At 37.0% G+C, this 26,424-nt stretch overlaps 1 protein-coding gene across 3 annotated transcripts in view; it reads right to left on the reverse strand.

Annotated features, from left to right (window-relative positions):
• Positions 1 to 26,424, reverse strand: part of PPME1 (protein phosphatase methylesterase 1) — a 52,514-nt gene that overhangs the window by 21,461 nt on the left and 4,629 nt on the right. For all 3 annotated transcript variants that reach the window (XM_065943891.1, XM_065943892.1, XM_065943893.1), the window contains exons 2-5: positions 10,042 to 10,136; positions 9,404 to 9,495; positions 4,455 to 4,512; positions 3,956 to 4,007 (exon numbers count right to left, since the gene is read on the reverse strand). In XM_065943891.1, the coding sequence (XP_065799963.1) occupies positions 3,956 to 4,007; positions 4,455 to 4,512; positions 9,404 to 9,495; positions 10,042 to 10,136 (297 nt within the window). The remainder of the gene's footprint in view (positions 1 to 3,955; positions 4,008 to 4,454; positions 4,513 to 9,403; positions 9,496 to 10,041; positions 10,137 to 26,424) is intronic.

The raw sequence follows: 26,424 nt of genomic DNA on the forward strand, positions 1-26,424 counted from the left end.
AAAGCAGAAACTTTGTTTTTCATTCGTGTATGGGCCTTCTTTGCCATAGGAAGAGTAAGTAAGGTGTTTTTCTAGACACCACTGGCTCTCCTGTCTTCTGGGAGTGAGTCAGTCAGTCAACTTCAAGCAGTTCTGTCTTGCTGAGTGTCACTATATACCTCAGGCACTCATGCACTGTCAGCCATATAGCAGCTGTGAATGTAGGGACACAGTCTTTCAAATATGGTTCTCCACAGTATTCAGAATGGCAAAAATAAGTATTATTATTTCTGAAGGAATTAATCTTAAAAATCTCAAACAACAATTAGAGATATGAATAGGATAGTTGCAATATCTACAGACAATGTGAATGAGAAATAAGCAGGCCACTCAACTTTATAAGCAAAAACAAATAATTTTAATATTCCCTCAGAGTTAAATTTAAGGCTAAAAGTTTTGGTTTTTTAGGGTTTTTTGTTTTTTTTTTTCTTTTATTTTTTTTTAATTTTTTTTTTTTTTTAATTTTTCAGTGGGTTTTGTCATACATTGATATGAATCAGCCATAGAGTTACACGTATTCCCCATTCCGAACCCCCCTCCCACCTCCCTCTCCACCCGATTCCTCTGGGTCTTCCCAGCCCACCAGGCCCGAGCACTTGATTCATGCATCCCACCTGGGCTGGTGATCTGATTCACCATAGATAATATACATGCTGTTCTTTCAAAACATCCCGGTTTGTTAGGTATAATGAGTAAAATAAAAGGATGCTATGAAAGATTATCTAGTTAGTAACTGGATATACAAGTTTGGTAGATGCTATCTAGGGGGATCCTGTCATATTTATTAATACTAGTTCATTTCCTGAGAAGCAGTATAGCATATCACAGACATGACAGAAAATCCAGTATCAGAGTAAGCTGAGCTTGAATCTCAGCTCTTCTACTTTCAGTGGAGTTTCATTTTTACACAGAGTTTAGGTTCTAAGTTGATGTGAAAGGCAAAACCCATCTGTCAGGGCTACTTGAAAACCCACCAAGTGCCCATTAAAATGCCCATTTTAAGATTTTTGTTTCACAGAGTGATTGAATTCAGAAACAATATAAATGTTTTATTGCTTCACCTATTTCAGCAAGAATCCAACTTGTTGGCTCTTCTGATTCTTGGTAATTATCTTTAGCTCTTACAGAAGGTTTTAATCATTTATTTTCTTTTGAACTTTTTGTGTGAGTTATCAACTTATTATCTCTTAGCTCTTATTCACCATTTACATGTTCCGCAATAACTGGATGAGGCCTTTCAATATTTTTCCTTTGCTAGTTGGCAAGATGTCAAGCTATGCCAGTGGTGGGCAAAGGAGAGATACTGCAGAGAGAGAGGGTTTTGTTCCCGGTGTGCACTGACTCCACAAGCTCCTGGAGCTTGTCTAGCATCCAGGATCTGCAGCACACACAGCTTTTCTGGTGACCAGCTCTTGCAACACAGAAGGTTTCTCCAAACACTCCATCCCCCCATCCCTAGTGTTCTTTTATTCTCCCTAGATTTTTGAAGTATAATTGGTATATAAAAATGGTACATATTTAATGTATACAATTGGTAAGTATACACTCCTATTATCATCACCATGATCAACTCCTGTTATCATCACCATGATCAAGGGAATAAACACATCCATCACCTTCGAGATTCCTTGCACTGCTCATGTGTGTGTGTGTGAATGCATACATATGCATGGTAGAAAGACTTTACATGAGAGCCACCCTCCTAACAAACTTCTAAGTGCACAGCATCATTAACTATAGGCATCATGCTGTACTGCAGATCTCTGGAACCATCCCTGGTAATTCTGCTGCAAAGTGCCTCTGGTGAGACAACTCCATGTGAACAGCTTCCCCAAACCCAAAAGGGCAGATTTCTGGCAAGTTCTGGCATCAAAGTAACTTCTATACCTTCAGTAAGCCATCACTAGTGCCCTCTCCAACAAGGTCGAGATCTCAATCTTTTTCACTCAGGTGCTGTCTCGGTCTGAGGGGAAATAGGAAGTGGCTGCTTCTTACATCTGCTATTTCTAGTCTTTCCTTCTGTTTTTCAAACTTGTTCCCAGCTTTACTGAGATGTAACTGATAGATAACATTATAATATACTTTAAAAGTGTACAATGTGATGATTTGACATATGTATACACTGTGACATTGATTCCCATAATCAACTTAATTAACCCTATATTCTTTAGAGCTCTTACTTTTTACCAGCCAATTCCTCATTACTCCAGTCCCCTGTTACAATTAATAAATCTTTATATTAAGCTTTCCTTGTTTATTACTATCTGATTTCTCTCTCCTGATTGTCCCAGATTCATACATGATTAGGCAATATTTCCTTAAGGTCATCATCAATTCTTTAATTTCTTCTTGAATGTCAGTCAAACTATCACATCCTTGTCTGGCTGACTGGCCACTTAGATGATATATTTCACTTTTTTGTACCCTTTAAAAATCACCTGCAAATCTTTCTATGGGTATTACATGCTTGATTATTTCAGGCTTTACTGTTCTCATATTACAAAGGAAAAAATGAGGGAGCAGATTCTTGGCTCTCCTTTTGTGGTTTCTCAGGCACATGATTATTGAGTTGAATGGTTCTCACACATTGTTATTTCTCTCTCTTTACCAAGCACTATGGCTGAATGATCACAGTTCAGGTCCATTAACTGTGTGATCTCACACGGTTCGTTACTGTGCCAGTTTCCTCATTGATAAAAAGGTGACAATATTTACACTATGGATTAAAACAAATAATTTATTCTAAATAAATGTTTAATTTATATTTAATAAAGCCTGGAAGATAGAAATCACATAAATAATATCTACTATAACAATACAATTCTGGCCACATGAGTTTGGGTTCTGAAGGAAAAACAGAACTTATGTCCAGATTCAACTTTACTTATATCCAGATTCAAGCTGCTAAAGTAAGAAGGGACAAGGTATTTTTGGTGCCAAAAAAATACTTGAGAGCGCATGCATTAAACACATGAGAGAGCACGTGTTAAAAGCAAGGTAGCTTGAAAAAGCCTGTTTACAATACAGAACGTTGTATGTGTATGTACTCAGTCGTGTCCAACTCTTTGTGAACCCATGGACTGTAGCCCACCAGGATCCTCTGTCCACAGAATGTTCCAGGCAAGAATACTGGAGTGGGTTGCCATTTCCTACTCTAGGGGATCTTCCCAACCCAAGGATCAAACTCCTGTCTCCTGCATTGGCAGGCAGATACTTTACCACTGAGCTACCAGGGAAATCCACACAATACAGAATAGTGGTTCCCAAATACCAGTCATGGGGCTGCATCAGATTCCTTTATAGAAATTTATCAAAATATAAATGCCCAGACGCACTGGTAGAAGCAGTAATTCAAAAGCTGTGAGTCAGGACTGAATGATCTGTACTTTAAACCATTTCTCAGATAATTCTGATGAATGGCCAGGTTTGAGAGCCACTGTAGGTGCTGTACGCATCTTATACTTTGCAGTTCAGGGTATAATCAGTTAATTCTTTAATACCTTGTTCCCATCTTACTATAAAGCTGGAAAAGGCATGTGGGCAGGAATCTTAAGAATATCCTAGAGGGCCTTTTGTAAACAACTATTTTTCAAGCTGGGTCCCCAGTAGATATTCAGATTCTATTCAATTCTGTGAACAGAAGGAAACTTTTCAAAAGCTAATACAGGCTAAACTGTTCCCTGAAGAATTTTCAGGGCATCATTTTAAATGATGACCATCATATTGAATATACCAAGAAATCGGAGGTTTCTTTCAATATTAAATAGTAAAGTAACACAAGATAGAGGAAAGAAAAAAGAAGTAAAATGTTCTCTGTTATTTATTTTTCAACAATCTCACCAGGACAGCCATAAAGATATATTATTATTTATGGTAGTAATGTAAGCCAGGTGATTGTATAAACAGTATGACTTACTTTGCCATTGTTTCTGCAGACAGGTCTTCAGAATTCCTGACTTTTGTTTCACCTAAAAATAAAATATTTTAAAAATAAAATTCCCAAGGAGATAAATGATAAAATCAGAGTACTGTCTTCCAAAAATCTCACTTTAGGATAATGAAATGGGGACTTTATAATCGTACATGATAGGCACAGCAAGGATTTTCTGTTACAGACATATCTTTATGAAGGATAATTACAGTAGCAAAGGAGGAGGATAATTACAGTAGCAGATTTTCCCACATTCCTTATACACCATGAGCACTGGAATTTGGTTACATTAGCAGACATTTTCTCAACAAGATATATATGTGTGTGAATTTATAAAATACTTGTGAAAACTAAAAGCTAGGATTTCCCTCAAAATGCCGAAATGGAAATGACCAAACCCACTGAACTTTTTAATACTTTACACTATTCAAAAGGGTTGGCAAATATGTCATTGAGTCAGTGAGTAATTAAGAACTTCACTCACCATGACCTCGAAGATCCAAAGCCACAATCCTACATTGAACTCTACTAATGATTGCTGCCTAGGAGGAAAAGGGAAAGTATTAACATACATCAGGGTTAGCAAATCTTTCCCCATTACCAATGATAACTTTGTTGGGTGAACTGCCATCAGAATTAAAGGAACCCAAGAGAATCAAAGGAATTCCCCTTTGAAGAAAAATTTTAAAACTAATGACTCTATTTTCTTAGTACACATTCTGGCTCTATCCCAACCTCAAAATATGAAATCCCTCTTTAAAATTTAACTCTTCCTAGCTCCGCATGAAACAGAATAAGCACCTCTAAGCAAGCCCCTCTGAACTCTGCCATCGCCTGTGATTTTCATCCACACTCACTGCTTACTTTTCCCTGTTCTAGAGGGGAAATTCTCTAGGTAAGAACCAGTGAGTCAGCCTGTATCTTGGTTCAGCATATCACACAAATGTGACACTCAGATAATGAAATAACTTTGAAAGCAGCACAAGTCATAAAATCTACCAAAGATTCACTTAAGATAGAGCAGCAGTACACATAAGTTTGTGCCAATTAAAAATATATTGAAAAAGAAATCATAATATCATGAGCAAGTACAATTTTATTGGTTTAAACAAACCTGAAATTGAGGATCTTCTTCCTCAAATGAACTAAACTCTTTGACAGTAACACATCACAATTAGTGTTAGTAAATGTCGACACTTTTTTAACTTTTAAGAAAAAGATAGGACAGCTATCTAGGCTAACTCCTACATTTCATGAATGAGGAAACTGAAGTCAAGAGAAAGGAAATTATTTCCTCGGGATCACACAACTCGCAGTAAAAATAAGACCAGAACCAAGGTAAGTTACTAACATAACAGTCAATGTATAACATAAAACAAATCAAAGCTCTTAAATCACATTTTCTCATTTTATTTTTAATTGACTAAACATATTTTTAATATATTCACATTATAAAAATACAGAAAATTAGTAAGAAAGAGAGGAGAAAAAAGCTCATGATTTGCCATCTAAATGTGATCTCTTTGGATGTTTTCTATGATCTTTTTCCCCAACTCTGCTGAAATATTACTGACATATAACATTTAAGTTTAAGGCACGGGATGCAATCATTTGATACATGTGTATATGCAAAATGGTTATCACAATAACCTCCAGCCTCTCACATAATCATCATGTGTGTGGGTGGATAACATTTAAGATCTATTCTCTTAACAACTTTCAAGTATTAATACCATACAATTAATTACAGTCACCATGTTGTACATTTAACAGATTCCCAGAACTAATTCATCTTATAGCTGGGAGTTGGTACCCTTTGACCAACATCTCCCCATTCCCCCACCTCCTCAGTTCAGTTCAGTTCAGTCGCTCAGTCGTGTCCGACTCTTTGCGACCCCATGAATCACAGCATGCGAGGCCTCCCTGTCCATCACCAACTCCCAGAGTTTGCTCAAACTCATGCCCATTGAGTTGGTGATGCCATCCAGTCATCTCATCCTCTGTCGTCCCCTTCTCCTCTTGCCCCCAATCCCTCCCAGCATCAGGGTCTTTTCCAAAGAGTCAACTCTTCGCATGAGGTGGCCAAGGTATTGGAGTTTCAGCTTCAGCATCAGTCCTTCCAATGAACACCCAGGACTGATCTCCTTGCAGTCCAAGGGACTCTCAAGAGTCTTCTCCAACACTGCAGTTCAAAAGCATCAATTTTTTGACACTCAGCTTTCTTCACAGTCCAACTCTCACATCCAAACATGACCACTGGAAAAACCATAGCCTTGACCAGACAGACCTTTGTTGGCAAAGTAATGTCTCTGCTTTTTAATATGCTATCTAGGTTGGTCATAACTTTCCTTCCAAGGAGTAAGTGCCTTTTAATTTCGTGGCTGCAGTCACCATCTGCAGTGATTTTGGAGCCCAGAAAAATAAAGTCTGACACTGTTTCCATTGTCTCCCCATCTATTTTCCCCATCTATGGGACCAGATGCCATGATCTTAGTTTTCTGAATGTTGAGCTTTAAGCCAACTTTTTCACTCTTCTCTTTCATTTTCATCAAGAGGCTTTTTAGTTCCTCTTCATTTTCTGCCATAAGGGCGGTGTCATCTGCGTATCTGAGGTTATTGATATTTCTCCCAGCAATCTTGATTCCAGCTTGTGCTTCCTCCAGCCCAGCGTTTCTCATGATGTACTCTGCATAGAAGTGAAATAAGCAGGGTGACAATATACAGCCTTGATGTCCTCCTTTTCCTATTTGGAACCAGTCTGTTGTTCCATGTCCAGTTCTAACTGTTGCTCCCTGACCTGCATACAGGTTTCTCAAGAGGCAGGTCAGGTGGTCTGGTATTCCCATCTCCTTCAGAATTTTCCAGTTTATTCCCACCTCCTAGCCCTTGACAATCACCATTCTAATCTCTATTTCTATGAAGTCAGCTTTTTTAGATTCTACATATAACTGAGAACATATATTATTTGTCTTTATCTGACTTATTTCATCTAGCACAACACACTCAAGGTCCTCCATGTGGTTGCAAACAGCAAGATTCCTTTCTTTTTCATGGCTGAATATTCCTGTGTGTGTGAGAGAGAGACATGTTTTGCATGGAGTTATTCAGTATTCCCAACACCATTTATTTTAGAGATTATCTTTTCCCCATAGAGCCTTCTTGGAGTCCTTGGAATTTTTGGTTTCAGTAAAGTTGAACTTATCAACCATTTTTTTATGGCTTCCACTTTATGTGGCTGCCCCACACCATATATTAATGTTCTTATCATCTTTTTAAATTCAGTAGTTTAATCCATTTGGATTTTATATTAACTTATTTTTATACATGGGCTTATTTCTGCATTCTTTCTGCCAGTACCATACTACTGATAAGAGTTTTAGAATATGTCTTGGTTCATGTACATGTACTGTTGAAGCCTTGCTTGAAGAATTTTGGGCATTACTGCTAGCGTGTGAGATGAGTGCAATTGTGTGGTAGTTTGAACATTCTGTGGCATTGCCTTTCTTTGGGATTGGAATGAAAACTAAGCTTTTCCAGTCCTGTGGCCACTGCTGAGTTTTCCAGATTTGCTGGCATATTGAGCACAGCATTTTCACAACATCATCTTTTAGGATTTGAAATAGCTCAACTGGAATTCCATCACATCCACTAGCTTTGTTCAGTTATGTTTCCTAAGGCCCACTTGACTTCGCATTCCAGGATGTCTGGCTCTAGGTGAGTGATCCTACCATCGTGATTATTTGGGTCGTGAAGATCTTTTTTTATATAGTTCTTCTGTGCATTCTTGCCACCTCTTTTTAATATCTTCTGCTTCTGTTAGATCCATACCATTTCTGTCCTTTACTGTGCCCATCTTTGCATGAAATGTTCCCTTGGTATCTCTAATTTTCTTGAAGAGATCTCTAGTCTTTCCCATTTTGTTGTTATCCTCTATTTCTTTGCAATGATCACTGAGGAAGGCGCTCTTATCTCTCCTTGCTATTCTTTGGAACTCTGCATTCAAATGGGTATATCTTTCCTTTTCTCCTTTGCCTTTCACTTCTCTTCTTTTCACAGCTATTTGTAAGGCCTCCCTAGACAGCCATTTTGCTTTTTTGCATTTCTTTTTCTTGGGGATGTTCTTGATCCCTGTCTTCTGTACAAGGTCAAGAACCTCCATCCATAGTTCATCAGGCACTCTATCAGATCTAATCCCTTGAATCTATTTCTCACTTCCACTGTATAATCTTAAGGGATTTGATTTAGGTCATACCTGAATGGTCTAGTGGTTTTCCCTACTTCCTTCAATTTAAGTCTGAATTTGGCAATAAGGAGTTCATGATCTGAGCCACAGTCAGCTCCCAGTCTTATTTTTGCTGACTGTATAGAGCTTTTTCATCTTTGGCTGCAAAGAATATAATCAATCTGATTTTGGTAATTGACCATCTGGTGATGTCCATGTATAGGGTCTTGTGCTGCTGGAAGAGGGTGTTTGGTGTGAACAGTGCATTCTCTTGGCAAAACTCTATTAGCCTTTGCCCTGCTTCATTCTGTACTCCAAGGCCAAATTTGCCTTTTACGCCAGGTGTTTCCTGACTTCCTACTTTTGCATTCCAGTCCCCTATAATGAAAAGGACATCTTTTTTGGGTGTTAGTTGTAGAAGGTCTTGTAGGTCTTCAGAGAACCATTCAACTTTGGCTTCTTCAGCACTACTGGTCAGGGCATAGACTTGGATTACTTTGATACGGAATTGTTTGCCTTGGAAACGAACAGAGATCATTCTGTCGTTTTTGAGATTGCATCCAAGTACTGCACTTTGGACTCTTCTGTTGACTATGAGGGCTACTCCATTTCTTCTAAGGGATTCTTTCCCACACTAGTAGATATAATGGTCATCTGAGTTAAATGCACCCATTCCAGTCCATTTTAGTTCACTGATTCCTAAAATGTCAACGTTCACTCTTGCCATCTCCTATTTGACCACTTCCAATTTGCCTTTGATTTGATTGAATTCCAATTTGATTCATGGACCTAACATTCCAGGTTCCTATGCAATATTGCTCTTTACAGCATCAGACTTTGCTTCTATCACCAGTCACATTCACAACTGGATATTGTTTTTGCTTTGGCTTCGTCTCTTCTTTCTGGAGTTATTTCTCCACTGATCTCCAGTAACCTATTGGGCACCTACCGACCTGGGGAGTTCATCTTTCAGTGTCCTAACTTTTTGCATTTTCATACTGTTTATGGGGTTCTCACAACTGAAGTGACTTAGCAGCAGCAGCAGCAGCAGCAAAGCAAGAATACTGAAGTGGTTTGCTATTCCCTTCTCCAGTGGACCACATTTTGTCAGAACTCTCCACCATAACCAATCCATCTTGGGTGGCCCTACATGGCATGGCTGATAGTTTCATTGAGCTAACATTAACTTCCACTATCAACTACTTACTTACCGTGAACACAGCCCAGGAAAGGGCAGAATGGCCTCCTCCATGCAGAAGGAGTAGGACTGGACCCTCTGAACCACTCTTGTAAACTCGAAAAGTGTATGAATAGTTAAAGATAACATATCTAAGCTTTTGCTCACTGAAATTTTTGATTACTTAATTATGATGATACTAATCAGAAAATTCAGACAGGACCAAGCTATAAGCAAAGCTACAGCCTTCCAACCTTAAGAGGCACTTACAGAGAAGTTTCTGAGACACCAGACCTGTTTTTCAGGCATGGGAGCTGTGTGACCCTTTTTCAATGGAAAAAAAAAAATATACCAAACTATTCCCTTTGCCCTAATGAAGACATAATTCCTGGTTTCCAGACAATAAACTGGTTCAACTCACTTGACTCATGAAACGGTCCCCTCAAAATATTTATCAGTTTCAGGAATTTAATTTCTTAATCCCTTCCCATGTATTAGACAATTATAGCCAAATAAGATATTAATAGTCCTACAAGTAACATCCCATGTTGTGCAAGGAACAGAAAGAATAAAAATAAAATAAACAGCAAAAATAAAGAACATTTTAGGAACTATACAAATCTTTGTAGACACTATAAATTTATTAAGGAATAAGCCAGTTTGCAAAGGATATATCCTTGCCAGTTTCATTCTCTACTTCTACATCTTCCATGGACTCAAAGTACTGACTCCAAGGAACAGGAGAAAAGTCCCGCTTTCTTCCAGGCCTAAGGGTAAGAAAAAGAGAGAGATTACAAATAAAACATAGTCATGCATGAAAAGATAAAATTTTGATCAAAATATTAAACCTGAAATGAAAACAGCATTTCTCATAAAGATATGAAGAGTTTTTATAAAGTATTACATTAAAATGTGTTTTAAAAAGCTCAAATATATATAAAAACTTTAGAATTTTAGGAAATTCATTAGTATATTTTAATCACAAATATATTGCATATACGTACACAAGTTCTCTCACCTTATTCTTGGCTATAGGCTCATTCCTATCCTTTCAAACCAGTTTAATATTGTTCCTACTACAATAATTTTTGGTCACAACTGCTTCGTCATACCTTTAATCTTCCATTTTTTTCCATGCTTCTATGTCATTTCCCAACCAAATGGCAAACTGGTCATATCAATACCTTGAATTTCTGGGCATTTATCTGAAGATAAGCTTACACATAACTGAAATGACTTATCTATTCAATGTACCATTGTCTGTAATAGAGAAAAACTGAAAATAACCTAAATATCAGCAGGTAACTGATTAAAATAAATTTTGGTGTATAGAGAAGCAATAGTTAACAAAAGCAATTATATATTGGTAAAACTCCTTATTTATAGATATGATACACTGTGAAGCAAACAAACATGATGCACATACTACCATATGGGTAAAAATGGGAAATGCATATAATACAATTCCTTATGTAAGTTCAGACTGTCTCTAGAAGTATACAGATACAACATTGATGGTAACCTGGGAGGGGAACTATGACTAGGAGGAGAGAGGAACAATTTTCAATGCACATCCCTTTCTATCTTTCTATTTTTGAACAATGTATCATTTAAAAATATTAAATCATTTTAAAACAAAGCTAATCAATAAATATCCACTTACAACCTATGTCTTCAACTTTGGATGGAACATAAGAAAGAAACCCTAAGTCGAAACCCTAAGTCTTCCTCTATTTCCGTATCTACTCTTCTTTCCAGTAATGAAGGAAATTCAGAATTCTATTACGAGCAAAATATTAACTACTGCCTGAGATCTTCTTATACATGCTATGGGACCAAACCGTGGGTTATGTATAAAGTATAATATAAAGTCCCTTTTAAAAATTTAAGTGAATACAGAAGTACTCTAGGTTGACTATAATACGGAATGAATTACAATGGGGCAGCTGGGCAATCAAGGATGTATTCTCTCAACAGTCAAGTATTTACTGAATATCATTTTCTACTAGGCACTGAAACAGATTAGTGGGTCTAAATCCATGTAATAAAATTACCTGGGAAGTTTTTAAAAATACTTATGCTTAGGTCTAACTCTAGAAATTGATTTAAACCATCTGGGATGTGGCCTAGGTACGGATAATTTTTAGTTTCCCAAGTTGAGAGAGAGGTGCTAGAAATACAAAGGAGAGTATATGGTTTGCAATGACAGAGGAATTCAAACTCCTCATTAATTCAGTTCAGTTCAGTCGCTCAGTGGTGTCCAACTCTTTGTGACCCCATGAATCACAGCATACCAGGCCTGCCTGTCCATCACCACCTCCCGGAGTTTACTCAAACTCATGTCCATCAAGTCGATGATGCCATCCAGCCATCTCATCCTCTGTCGTTCCCTTCTCCTCCTGCCCCCAATCCCTCCCAGCATCAGGGTCTTTTCCAATGAGTCAACTCTTCGCATGACAGTTCCTACCATTTCCCTATAATTCCTAACACAGTATGAACTTGGGCAAATTCAACTGATCTAAACTCTTTCTGCCTTAAATTATAGTGACTAAGTAAAATAAGGTATCTTTTAAAAGAATCAAATAAATCTGGTAGTTGCTCAGTAAATGTGTAAACCTACCTTCTGATAGAAAAACTTCTTCTGTGGAAGTAAACTACAACTTTAGTCTAGACCTATTTTTCTGGTTTGCTGGTTACACTTGAATTCCTACTGGAAAACTAAAAGCAGAACTCTTTAATTTTACTCACACTCACAAACTCATCTATGCATATATTAATTTGAGTATATATAACAACAATAACATGGCATGCCAAACATATTATAGATTCTAAGGATCTTGAATGAAATTTTAATGTCTAGACCTAGGATATGGTAGCAGTAGTACCTAACATTTGCTTTACACAACAGTGAGTCACCGTTCCAATTTACAGGCATGATTCGATTTAATTCTTACAAAACTTTGAAAGTTATTTTTATCCCCATTTCACAGATAAAAAAACAGATTAGATACACAAAGCAACTTGCCCAAGGTTATGCAACTACCAAGTGGCAGTAACAGGATTCAACTCCAGTTCCATCACTCTTCAAAGTCTCTGTTCTCTATTGCAATGCTGCACTAATTCTCAGATTTTTAAAAAATATATATTTCTTTGGTTGCATCAGGTCTTCACTGTGGTGCACAGGACCTTTGTTGCATCACACAGAATCTTTCATTGCAGCACGTGGACTCTGGTTGTGGTGCAAGGGCTCAGCTGCTCTGTGGCATGTGGGATATTAGTTCCCTGACCAGGGATCAGACCTGCGTCCCCTGCATTGCAAGGCAGTTTCTTAACCACAGAACACCAGGGAAGTCCCCTTCAGATTTTTTTTTCTTTCTCACTCTTTCATTTATACTTCTGAAAAGTAATAAGGCTTTATTAAGGGCATATTATCAAAGGTTTCCTGTTCAGAATCTAAATATGATTAACTTTGCCAAGACCACAGAAACTTTCCAAGTTGGCCAGGCACAAGTTAAAGAAAAAGTACTTTTTACAATCAGAAATTATTGCCAGGAGAACAGCCTCCACTTCTATCTAATCTTCCTTTTTAAAAAAAATTTCAGGGACTACCCAACTTTCCCAACGTATGAGTAATTCCCATTTAGTTTAAAAGGCAATAATTTACACCTCAAAATGCTGCTCCTACTACCACAGAGATTTTTCAGGCATCCTCCTAACATCTGCATTTCAACACATAATTGTTTATACACTCCAAGACTTGGGGACATTTGGTAATTTAGACAAGAAGTAAAATAGTAAGGACCTTGTATGAAAACTAGTTCTAAAAAATACATGCACCCTAATATTCATAGCAGCACTATTTACAAATAGCCAGGACATGGGAGCAACCTAAATGTCCATCAACAGAGGAATGGATAAAGAAAATATGGTACACATATTCAATGGAATATTACTCAGCCATAAAAAGGAATGACATAATGCCACTTGCAACAACAAGGATGGACCTAGAGATTATCATACTAAGTGAAGTAAGTCAGAAGAGAAAGACAAAAACAGTGTATCACTTATATGTGGAATCTAAAAATATGACACAAATGAACATACCTATGCAACAGAAACAGACTCACAGATACAGAGAACAGACTTGTGGTTGCCAACTTGTGATTGGGGATGCAGGTGGTGGGGGGAGAAAGGATTTCAGGTCGGGGATTAGCAAATGCAAACTAGTATATGTAGGACAGATAAACAAGGTCCTATATATTCCATGATAAACAACAGAAAATATATATTTATTTATAACTTAGTGACTCTGCTGTACAACAGAAATTCATTCAATTGTAAATCAATTATAGCTTGATTTAAAAAAAAAAAACCCTTGGCCTATATGTTAACCTTAACAATCTATTTCCACCTCCAACTAATAAAATAAAATTTTAAAAAAAATAAAGTCAAAAAAAATTAAAAAAAAATAAATAAAATAAAAAACATTTTTTTCCAAGTGTGAAGTGGGTGGAAGAAAATAATTGGGTATATAGTCCCTGTACTTGGCAATAATACACAATTTGTTAGAAGAAATTAATTAAATTCCTAAAGACAATTCTAGATATGTCCCATGAGCTTAAGAAAAAAAGAAAGTAAAAAAAAAAAAAAAAAAAAAAAATCTATTCTCCAGCAGAAAGTGGAAAAATTTTAAAGGGGATGAAAAGAATGAGGGGCTATTGCACTCTTAAAACTTTTAAAATCTAAATTAATTTTCCATTTGCTAGAGACTAAAGCTGTGTTCTGCCATTATTAATTGAGTGACCTTGGGCAAGTCACTTAACTTCTCAAGGCCTGAGTTTCTTCATGTCAGATAGGTTTGTAGCATCAGTTTTATATGCTTTGTTATGAGGATTAAAGTAGTCCTTTGGCTACTCTCAAATTAGCCTGTTCTATTCTCTGGCGGCTCAAATGGCAAAGAATCTGCCTACAATGCAGGAGACCCAGGTTTGATCCCTGGGTCAGGAAGATTCCCTGGAGAAGGGAGTCTTTTCCATGGCAACCCCTTCCAGTATTCCTGCCTGGAGAATTCCATGGACAGATGAAGATGAACCCAGTGGGCTACAGTCCATGGGTTCACAAAGAGTCAGACACAACTGAGCAACTAACACTTACTATTTTTGTCATGGAGCCAATCATTTTCAAAAATTAGTTTATTCCTTGGATGTATGGATCCCGGTGAGGCTGCAGGAGAGGGTGGTGAACTGGGAGAACAGGACTGACATATACACTATCATGTATAAAGCAGGTATCTAGTAAGATCCCTACTCTATAGCACAGGGATCTCTACTCAATGCTCTGTGGTAACCTACATGGGAAGGAAATCCAAAAAAACTCCATCTTATTTGATACAACACATTCTCCATTAGATTCCTGAGAAAGGGAATTAATTTTGAAACTTTGCATGTCAAAAAATGCTGTTACCCATTTTTACACTTGACTGACAGCTTTCTTTGATATTGAAATTTTATGTTACAGACATTTCCATACTGTGGAAGGAAGTACCTTGATAGATTCAACTTTGGAAGTGTTCGCTAAAATTATATGTACATTTGTATAAAAATATGTGAATATATAAAAAATAAGTATATATAAGATCACATTTATATATTTTAAAAACATATACAGGGAATTCCCTGGTGGTACAGTGCTTAGGAGCTGGCGCTTTCACTGTGGTAGCCTGGGTTCAATTATTGGCTGGGGAACTAAGATCCTGCAAGCTATGTTGTGTGGTGGGGAAAAACACAAAAACAAAAAACAAAGGACACCACTGAAAATATGAAAAATCATAGATAAGGAACTTGTATCTAGAATATATAAAGAACTCATAACACAAAGATAACCCAATTTCTTAATGAACAAAGGATCTGAACAGACATTCTTCCAGAGAAGATATACAAGTGGTCAATAAGGACATGAAAAGATATTCAGCATCATTTAGTTATTAGGGAAATGCAAATCAAAACCACAACAAAGAACCACGTCACATCACTAAGACAGCTTTTGACAGAAAGACTGCCAATGACAAGTGTTGGCAAGAAAGGTGAGAGTTAGAACCCATATACATGGCTGATGGGACTATAAAATGGTACAGCTGCTTTGAAGAACAGTTTGTCAATTCCTCAAAAGGTTAAACAGAGATATCATATGATCTAGCAATTCCATTCCTAGGGAATTTCCCAAGTAAAATGAAAACATCATGTCTACATAAAAACGTGTATGACAATGTTCACAGGAGCATCGTTCATAATAGTTAAAAAGTAGGAACAACTCAAGTCTCTACTAACTGTTGAACAGATAAATAAAATTTGGTATAAATTCATACAATGGAATATTATTGGGCAACAAAAAAAGAATAGAGTAATTCAACATGCTACAATAAAGATGAACTTAAAATATTATGGTAGGCAAAGAGGTCATTCACAAAAGATCACATATATTGTTTAAGTCCATTTATTATAAATGTCCAGATTAGGTACATCTATTGAGAAAGAAAACAGATGGCTGTCTAGGGCTTGGAGGTTTAAGGGAAAGTGAGGACTAAAAAGCAAGACATATTGCTCATGGGTATAAAGTTTCTTTGGGGATGCTAAACATGTTCCAAATTGACTATGGTAATGGTTGCAGAACTTTGGGCATATGCTTAAAAAACACTGACTGTACATTCTAAATGAGTCAGTTGTATAGTATGTGAACTCTCTCAATAAAGTTGTTACCCAAAAATGAGAAGGGGAACATTTAATTATATCATTACTACTCTAATAGAGAAAACAATGAAATTAGAAAAACACAGGTCAGATGAGACAAAATACAAAATAAGATGGCAGAAATAAATTCAAATGTATGAAAAATAATTACTCTAGGTTTTAAATATCTTAAGATGAGATTTTTTTTAAATTTCCAAATATGTACTTTTTAAAAAGAGAAAAGTTCTAAAATAAAAAAAGATGGACAAAAACATAGTAGGCAAATATTAGACAAAACAATTTTACATTATTCTTTCTCAAACTTTAGGGCATTTTTCTATCAACTTCTAATTAAGTTATTGCTGTTGAGTTTTTTTAATTTATAGATTTTCTGTCATTTCTTACCAATATATACTTTTAAAATTTTATATTGCAGTTGAGTTTTAAAGAATCTTTTTATCCCCCACATTTCTAAACTTTAATCTTAAAGTAGAACAAGCTTCTTCTCAGGAGATCCCTTAAACTTTCTCTTCTATTGAATTATATCTACTATATATGTTTTTATTCCCAACATTTACATTTTGTTCTCTGAAACCAGCTTCCTTTTTTTTTTTTTTTTTTTTAATAAAAGAGCATTCTCTTCTTGTTTCACAGATGCCAAACTGTCTCGTCTCTAACAAGAGATGTTGGGGGGGGGGGGGAGGTGTTTGGTTTTTTGTGGGTTTTTTTTTGGCTGTACCCCAAGGCTTGGCTTGCAAGATCTTTGTTCCCCAATCAGGGATTGAACCTGTGCCATAGCAGTGAAAATGCCAAGTCCTAACCACTGGACCACCAGAAAATTCGAGATGCTCGCTTATTTAGTATTTTATTTTGTTCTGTGCACTACTGTTTCCTTTTCTCATTTTGTTTTGGTTTCTGTCTTTTGTGTTAGAGGCCTTCCCTGGATTACTGGTGATTCTATGAAAAAGGAGGGGGAAAAAAAAAAGAAAAAGGAGGGCTTGTTGACTATTGAGTATCACTGTACAGTTATCAAGTAGAGACCCAGACTTTTAAATGAGGGACTCTTCCCTTTAAATATCAATATTTGCATGTCTCTTCTCTTAGGCCAGGCATTTCTCCAGAGATAAATCCTCCAATCTTCTGCTTGGGCCATAAAACTAGTTGTGAGCCTTCTGAAAAGGATGTGAAGAGTCTCATTTGTTCACTCAACAAATAGGCATTAATAAGCACCTATGAGATATTATTTTAGGCACTGGGAATACTGCAGTGAACAAAAGACAAAATCCCTACTCTTGTGTTTACACTTAATAGGAGACATGAGCAAAAATTTGCAAGGTGGCAATAAGGGCCATATAAAGTCAGGAAGGAGGACAATGAATATCAGAATGGGAAGGAATGAATTTTAAATCAGGTGATCATGGAAGGCTTCTTTAAGCAAAGACCTGAGGAAAGTAAAGGAGAAACCATAACATATTTAGAAGACACAATTATGTACTTTCACTTAATACCTGTTTCATCCAGCTGCTTTATCTTTGATCTCATATCCCTACTGTCTCTAAATCCAGAGCCACTCTGGTTCAATTTTTCCACAAGTTAACCTGTCTCCCATTATTGAGAAATTTATTTTCAATAAATAGAGGGAAAGGAAAAGATCTGGGAGTCTAATGGAGTCAATTAATCCTATTTTTAACCCCCTTTCAGAGGTACCTAGCATCTACAATTCCTGAATCTTTATGGGGTTGACATATGGATTAACTTCAACTTTCATTCTCTTTCTACAGTTTGCAGTTCGCTCTTCCCTGTCAGTGAATTAACAGTTTTCAACTTGCCATCTTCCTAAATCCTGCTGGTATCTTACCTTCCCTCCTCTTCTTTGTCCTTTGATTATTCCTTTTTCCAAGTTACTTTACTATAATTTCAAGGGGCTTGAGGAGAAAATGGAGATGAATGAATGAATTAATTTCAACAACACTCTAGGGTAGCTGCTATTATTTCTCTTTAGCAAATGAGAAAGCTAAACCCAAGAGAGGTTAAATAACTCATCCAAAACCATAAAAAGTAGCTCAGCTAGGGTCACTTCCTTATTAGTTTTTAATACTACCCTCAAAATAATATTAGGTCTCTCTCCATTCTTAAAATCATCAAAGCTAACAATAAGCACCCAGAAATCCCCAGGAAGAAGTGGAAGAGGATTGGTTTCTGCCATAGGGATAATGATTGGTAGAGGACTCTTAAAGCAAGCCTGAGTACCATGGAGACTAAGAAGAAAGCCAAGGTTTACAACTACAATTATAATGATGGGACAGAGCAGAAGGATGGAGTGAAAAGGAAGAATCAAAGACAATTCTCAAGTTTCTCTGAAGTCATTCACAAAGAAAGAACAGAGGAAACCTTATAAAAGAGTTCCAACTTAACAAAACACTGATTTACCAGGTGCTTGAAAATTCTACATCCTATTCCTAATACTTCTCTGCGTTGGCCACTTATGAAAATGTTCCTTACTAACTGGGCATCATAGAATCCAAAAATGGAAATAGCAGGATTTTACACAACGTCCTGTATTAGACAAGAAAGGATACTTATGGCCCAATATACGACTGGTTTTATGAATGAAACTACCTCACTTAAAACCACTTTCAGATAAGATATTTAGTCTATGGGAACTTCCAACCTGCTGAGTCAGATCACACAAAAACCTGCTTTGTTTTAAATGGATGGATAAAGACAATGGCTGCAGCACAATAACAACTCTAAACTTATACTTCTGACAATTAAGAACTGTGCTTTACCCAAGTTAGAAATTTTTCTAAATTTTATTTCTACCACTCACCCAATATAAAAACAGCATAAGTAATAACATCTTTTTTCAAAAACACTAAAAGTAAACAGAAAAAAGGATATAAAGTGATCCGGCCTCAAACACACAACCACTGAGATATCAGTAATGAAAGCAAAAAAGCAGGCAATAGAACACTTTACGATAGTCTACAAAGATCAACTGGAGTTGTTCACTCTTATCACTGATGCGTGGCCATTCTCAGTCATTAGAACACATGGAAGCTACTATTCTGCTTAGATATATCACAATAGGAAGAAAGAGTTTTGAGGTCAGAGCTTAAAGGTCAATAAAATCCTTATAGAAAACCCTAATAATTCAGAACCAGCGGTTCTATAACCCCTTCCCTAGACTCATCTAAATGCCATGACAATCCAGGATAAAAGACAAGCAGCAAATATCTTTAGGGCAATTATTTAAGGGATTTTTTCCAGTCACAACTTGCTTATATAAGCAGCTAACTTAATTTCAATTAAAGAGACCTTTGGGTATGCCTTGAATGGCAGGCCCTGATACACTTTCTGGGCATGAGGGAAATCAGCAGGCCTGAAATTTTTATCAGTGAAAATTTGGTTCTTGACCTCAAAGAGCTAATGCTTGGAGGAAGATAGGCAAGTAAACAGTCACTGTACTATAGCTATGACAGAAATAAGCCTAGGGTACCATGAGAGCTCACAGATGGGACATTCAATCTTGTTCAGGGGATGGAACCAGGTCAGAGAAGGATTCACAAAGATTACATCTGGTGGGAAAATTTTGTTAAATCAAATGCTATAAAAATTGGAAGTACTATTTTTATTAAACAACGATTTGGATAGGGAATAGGCAAAAGTACAAACCTTCTAATTATCAATAAAAAAGTAATTTCCCAATATTCAGTGGAAAAAAATGTTAGTGTATTCTCCAACTTAAAAATGGCCTTATATTTCAAAGGTTTGTAAAGTAAGTTGTTGGAAAAACTGAAGTACATTTCCTCTGATTAACAGTATTATAAAATATTCGTAGATTCTCTGAGAAGCTCCATCCCCAAGTCTAGTTAGCCATAATATGTTACAATGCTATTTCTGATGAAATTCAGTTAATAATAAGCATGTAGTTCAGGTGATTCACATAGAAAACTGAATTTAAATTGATATTAATATATCTTGAACCATGGTTCTGATGCTTAAGGAAAAGTTGGTTTAATTAAATGGATGAGAAGGATTAAATGAAACAAACCAGACACATGTGCATTTGTGCTGGGCACTTGACAAGCATTATCTAAATTTAATCCCCACAACAACCTGGATTGAATTTTCTTAACAGGATAAACATAGAGGGATATAAATATGGAATCATAGAGGGATATAATAGGGTACAAGTTCATTTTTATATACTGTTAATAATCACATTTTGTTTTTTTTTAATAATCACAGTTTTAAAATTTCACTTCTATGCTCAAGAAGTCTGGCTCTTCCCTCACATTTACTTCCCTACTAAATTCAGGGTGCACAATTCTAAACTGATGGAAAAAATGTCATCTGTCCACTGTATCTGAGTCTCATTCATTCATTGATCAAATGTTTACTGACCTCCTGTGTGCTAACCACTTTGGGGCTAAAACACAAAAGGAGATTACTGTTAAATTAGTGAAGACTAAGCAAAATAGATCACAATCAAGTTGTGAGATGAAATACTGTATGTACAAGGCACCACTGACTGATGATAAACCATGATTTTTGTAACACTAAAAAAAAAGAAAGAGTTACCAGGGAATTCCCTGGTGGTCCAGTGGTTAGAACTCTGCACTTTCACTGCCAAGGGAGCAAGTTCAAGCCCTGGTCAGGGAACTAAAAAAAAATAAAGAGCTACCAACTAAAGTATGCCACAATACTTTATCACGCAGAATTCATTTTACATTTCTTTTTATAACTTTATATCTTTAGTTAGCTATTTTTGGCTACTCTGGGTCTGCATTGCTGGGTGTGGGTTTTGTCTGTTCTGGCGAGTGGGGGCCACTCTCCAGCTGCAGTGCACAGACTTCTCATTACAGCGGCTGGCTTCTCTTGGGGCAGACTACAGGTTCTAGAGGGCGGACTCAGTACTTGTGGTGCAAGGACTTAGCTGCTCCATGGCCTGCACAATCTTCCTGGGCTTCATAGGTCGCTCAATGGTAAAGAATCCACCTGCCAAGCAGAAGACCTGCGTTTAATTTCTGGGTCCAGAAGATCGATCTCCTGGAGAAGAAAATGGCAACTCACTCCAGTATTCTTGTCTGGGAAATCCCATGGACAGAGGAGCCTGGTGGGCTACAGTGCATGGAGTCACAAAGAGTTGGATATGACTTAGCAACTAAAAAACTAACTACTCTCATAGTAAGGACTTACTTCAGTTCTGGAGAATGAGAGTGAAAAAGTGTCAAGTTTTGTTAAAGCAAAACTATGCAATACGCACGAATCTTTATATACAAGAGACAAACTCCAAGCATGAGTTTCAACCTTATGGGCATTTTAAATCGCAAATTAGTCAATGTACTTGTAAACACCCACAATACACTCAGCCTAAATGCTTGGTGTTGAAATAAAGTATTGATTCTATTTACGAACTGAAACGACTTTCAGAGGAGTATCACTTAAATTACCCCATCTTAATGCAACTGGTGAGGAAATAAGGTTTCTTTACAGAGTGAAGCTAAACGGGTCTAGGATTTCAGTTTCTCATTCAGTCAGCACTTCAGCAGCCAGCACGTGAGATACCCAGGAAATTAAGACATGATTCCTACCATTAAGAAGCTCACAGTCCTGAGTAGACAGCAGATCAATAATTACAGGAGTCAGAGGGCTAAGTGTTATATCTACAGAAGACTGTGGGGGCATAGAAGATGTGCTCCTTGACTACTATGTGATAATGCCTACTAGGAGATAATGACCAAAACCAACAAAACTGTATGACCACTATGCATCAACTGTTAAGGAAATAAGGGAGAGGAAGAAGAAAAAGAGAGAAGAAAAATTTTTCCCTGCCTAGACACAAGGAATAAGAAATAAAAGTTGTATGTTTTTAGGTGAATGTCTCAAATCCAAATAGACATATTAATATTTCAACATCTACTAGGCTGCTTAAGTTTGTTAGGAGGGCAAGTAATGAGTCATGAGCTGCACAGTAGCAGTCCTAGTCATTGTTGTCACAAATTCTCCAGCTTAGGAGTCTTCTGGTGGGGACAAAATACTGAAGTTTAATTGCAGCCAGCTATTTAAAGCAAGACACCACTGCACTTATATAAAAAAAAGAAAAGTTCTCATTAGCAACACTGAAGAGAATGGCAAGAATGGAAAGGAAGGCAACCAAATGGTTGTCTGGGATGATGAGAGTTCATTACTATTGATAAGGGCATCTTATTAAAGCAGATGACTTAGATTCTAAAAACTGTGTACTGAATCAGATTATTAAGAGATCATCTAATTCAAATCTTACTTTATGGGAAGGAATAATTAGCTGTCTATTATATAACAAGCTGGATTTTGAATTCAGCAAGAAAAATATTCCCTTTTAAAAATGTGAGACTCAAAGACATAAATTTCCCAGAGCCACTCTCCACAGCACTGGAGCTTAAACTCAAGCATGTCTGGTGCCACAGAAGTCTTTATAGTACATCTCAGAGTTCCTTCTGAGGCCCAGAAAGAGGAAGACTTGACCAAGTCACATGGCTTATTAGTGGCAGAGATAGGATTCCCACTTACACCTGGAAAAAGTCCATGGCAAGGACATACACAGAGACACAATGGAAAAAGACTGATGGTAAACAACTTCAGCCTTCTGCCATGATTTATAATGACAAGAATTTTCAACATAATCTCTTATTCAATCTTCAAAATACAGAGTTGACCCTTGAACAACATAAGAGGGGCTGGGTTTGGGGGGGTGTGTGTGTAACCCTTCATGCAACTGAAAATTTATGTATAACTTACAGTTGGCCCTGCGTACCTGTGGACCCTCCATATTTGAGTTTCCACAGATGCAATTTCAACCAACTATCAATTGTATTAAGTGTAGTACACCTGACCCTTCCACAAAACAACATGAACTGCATGGGTCCACTTACACAAGGATTTGTTTTCAATAGCAAATACTGCACAAGTGTAATGGTAAACACAACACAAGTGGAAGTTGGTTGAAGGTGCAGACACTAAACCATGGAATATGGAGGGCCAACTATAAGTTATACCTGGATTTTTCACTGTGGGGAGGGTCAGCACCCCAACTCCCTGTTGTTGAAGGGTCTATGGCATTTACTATCGAAAAAAAAGCTCATGTATAACAGGACTTGCTCAGTTCAAACCACTGTTGTTCGTCAACTATATAGGTAGAATGTGCTTGGGACTGGTTGTCAAAACTGAATTTGAAGGACATCTAAGTGTGGTATATAAGTGGACCATCCTTTTAAAAGAGCTCTTTATTACTTAAAAGTTTCTCCTCTAAAAGTAACTATTTCACAGTATAAAGGAAAAAGTTTTTCCTAACCAATCAAAGGTGTTTCCTCAAATCTGACATCAAGTAACATGACAAGAAAGTCTCGTCAGGTTAAAAAAATTCCAATTACCCACTTTAGGAGAAACAGATTTGATGGCAATATATCTAGCAAAAATGGAAAAATGGACATTCATTCAGAAGTGCTCAGGTCAAGGGGCTCAAAAGTGGCATATAGGGGAGAGGGAGAAAATGGGGGAGGGAGAGAAAGAGAGAAACCACTTCCTAAACCTGTGCTGTAAAGAAACCAGTAGGGAATCTGAAGTCAGATTAGCCTGTTCCTCTTGTTAATATCAGAACTGAGAGCAGTTGCTGTTTACTCTCTACTCCAGACGTCCCTTTCCCACTTCCCATCACTCTCTATTCCCTTAACAGAATTCCAAATAAACAGTAGCTAATAAAGATCTTTGTTATCTCTCCTCCAGTCCAAAAGAATGAATCAGAATTGGTCTAAACCAGTAATCGGAAGAGGCAATGGCACCCCACTCTAGTACTCTTGCCTGGAAAATCCCATGGATGGAGGAACCTGGTAGGCTGCAGTCCATGGGGTTGCTAAGAGTCGGACACAACTGAGCAACTTCACTTTTATTTTTCACTTTCATGCATTGGAGAAGGAAATGGCAACCCACGCCAGTATTCTTGCCTGGAGAATCCCAGGGACGGAGGAGTCTGGTGGGCTACAGTCCATGGGGTCGCAAAGAGTCGGACACGACTAAGCGACTTAACTCACTTTCAGTGGCACATGAACAGGCTGATGGAAAAGGAAAGAAAATTCATAAACAGATCCAAATCTACATACAAATTTGGTGTATGATAAAGATGTCATTTTAATTAGTGGGGGAAAGGAGTAATTTTTACTGAGGTGAAATTCAAATAACGGGATAAAGACTTTTTAAAAAATTGTGTTACACAATTGGATAGCCTATGGATAAAGACAAAAATTGCTTCCTAAGTGGCTCTAGTGGTAAAGAACTCGCCTACCAATGCATGAAATGCAAGAGACGTGGGTTTGATCCCTGGGTTGGGAAGATTCCCTGAAGGAGGAAATGGCAACCCACTCCAGTATTCCTGCCTGGAAAACGACATGGACAGAGGCACCTCAAGGGCTACAGCCCATAGGATTGCAGAGAGTCAGAAACAACTTAGCATACAAGTACACAAAAGATAAAAAAGATAGATCTGTTCACTTTGCATATCAAGATAAACTTCAGATGGATGTAAAAAAGAAAGCATACAGGCCTCAGGAAGAAAAGCATATGAATTACTTTATAACCTGGAAGAAGGAAATATCTTTCTGCAATCCAAAATCCAGAAGCAAGGGGTTTTTCTACAGAGGTTTGAGTATATTCAAATTCTAAAACGGAACTTTTTACATGGCAAAAATTATTATAAGTAAGATGGCAACTCGGAAAAATATTTTTTAACACTTATAAGGAAAAATAACTCCTAATATATAAAAGGCTTCAAAGCAATTCCATTCTTAGGTATACATCCAAAGAAATACAAACATTATTTCCACACAGAGATTTGCATGTGAATGTTCACAGGATCATCATTCATAAGAGCAAAACACTGGAAACCCAAGTCCAGGACTGAAAAATAACTAAATAAATTGTGATATATCTATACAATGGAATACCATTCAGCAGAAAAAAAAAAAAAAAAGAATGAAGTACTGATAAATGCTACAACATAGATGAAACTTGAAAATATTATGCTAAGTGAAAGAACCCAGTCACAAAAGGTCACATATTGTGTGGTTTTATTTATATATCTCCAGAACAGGCAACTTCATGGACACTGAAAATAGATTAATGGTTGCCAGGGGCTAAGGGAAGGGAGGGTGATGTGAATAGGTAAGTAGTTTCTTTATGGAATGATGAAAACATCCTGGAGTTAGTGATGATTGTACAACCTTGAACATAGTAAAAATCACTGAACTGTATACTCTAAAAGGGTGAATTCTACAGTATGTGAATTATAAATTCTGTTTGAAGTTGATAATTAACATAAACAGATAAACTCTTTCAGTAACTTACGATTTAACCCTTTTAGTAACTTAATATGCAACCTTGAGCAAATCACTCCATTTTGCCCCTTCTTTCTCTATCTGTGGTAAGCAGTTCCTTAAAGCCTTCCTAAGAAGCCCTGATGTTTGTAACACATTTAAGAAGTTGAATGAAAAACTGTCTGATCAGATATGAATAAATACACAGCTTGAAGGGGGAAAGGCTGACATTATAAGATACTGAAAGAAGAGCTTCTATTTCTTAAAGAATGAGCCTTTCTCATTGTTCTTAACATAATCTACTAGTTACCACAGCTTAAGAGCTTGTGTGTCAGGAAGCATAACTGCTTTTCATGTTATCTCATTCTCACAGCACTCTAAGGTAAGCAGAAGTATCCCAGTTTTAGAGTTAAGAAACAGACTATGAGAGGATAAATGACTTAACTAAAGTAAACACTCAAGCTAGCCTTCAAACTCAGATCATTATCACTTCAAACAACGATCTCTTTTGCACCAAGGTATAATGAGAACTGGGTTCCAGAATCACTGTGGACGGTGATTTCACTGTAGCCATGAAATTAAAAGACAACTGCTCCTTGAAAAGAAAGCAATGACGAACCTAAATAATGTATTAAAAAGGAGAGACATCACTTTGCCTACAAAGGTCTATATAGTCGCAACTGTGGTTTTCCCAGTAGTCATGTATGGATGTGAGAGTTGGACCATAAAAAAGGCTGAGCACCAAAGAATGGATGCTTTTGAACTGTGATGCTGAAGAAGACTCTTGAGAATCCCTTGGACAGCAAGGAGATCAAACTAATCAATCCTAAAGGAAATCAACCCTGAGTATTCATTGGAAGGACTGATGATAAAACTCCAATACCTTGGCCACCTGATGTGACGAGCCAACTCACTGGAAAAGACCCTGCTGCTGGGAAAGATTGAAGGCAGGAGGAGAAGTGGGTTGCAGGGGATGACAT

This window comes from Muntiacus reevesi, chromosome 9, assembly GCF_963930625.1.
Source record: "Muntiacus reevesi chromosome 9, mMunRee1.1, whole genome shotgun sequence".
Classification (NCBI taxonomy): Eukaryota; Metazoa; Chordata; class Mammalia; order Artiodactyla; family Cervidae; genus Muntiacus; species Muntiacus reevesi.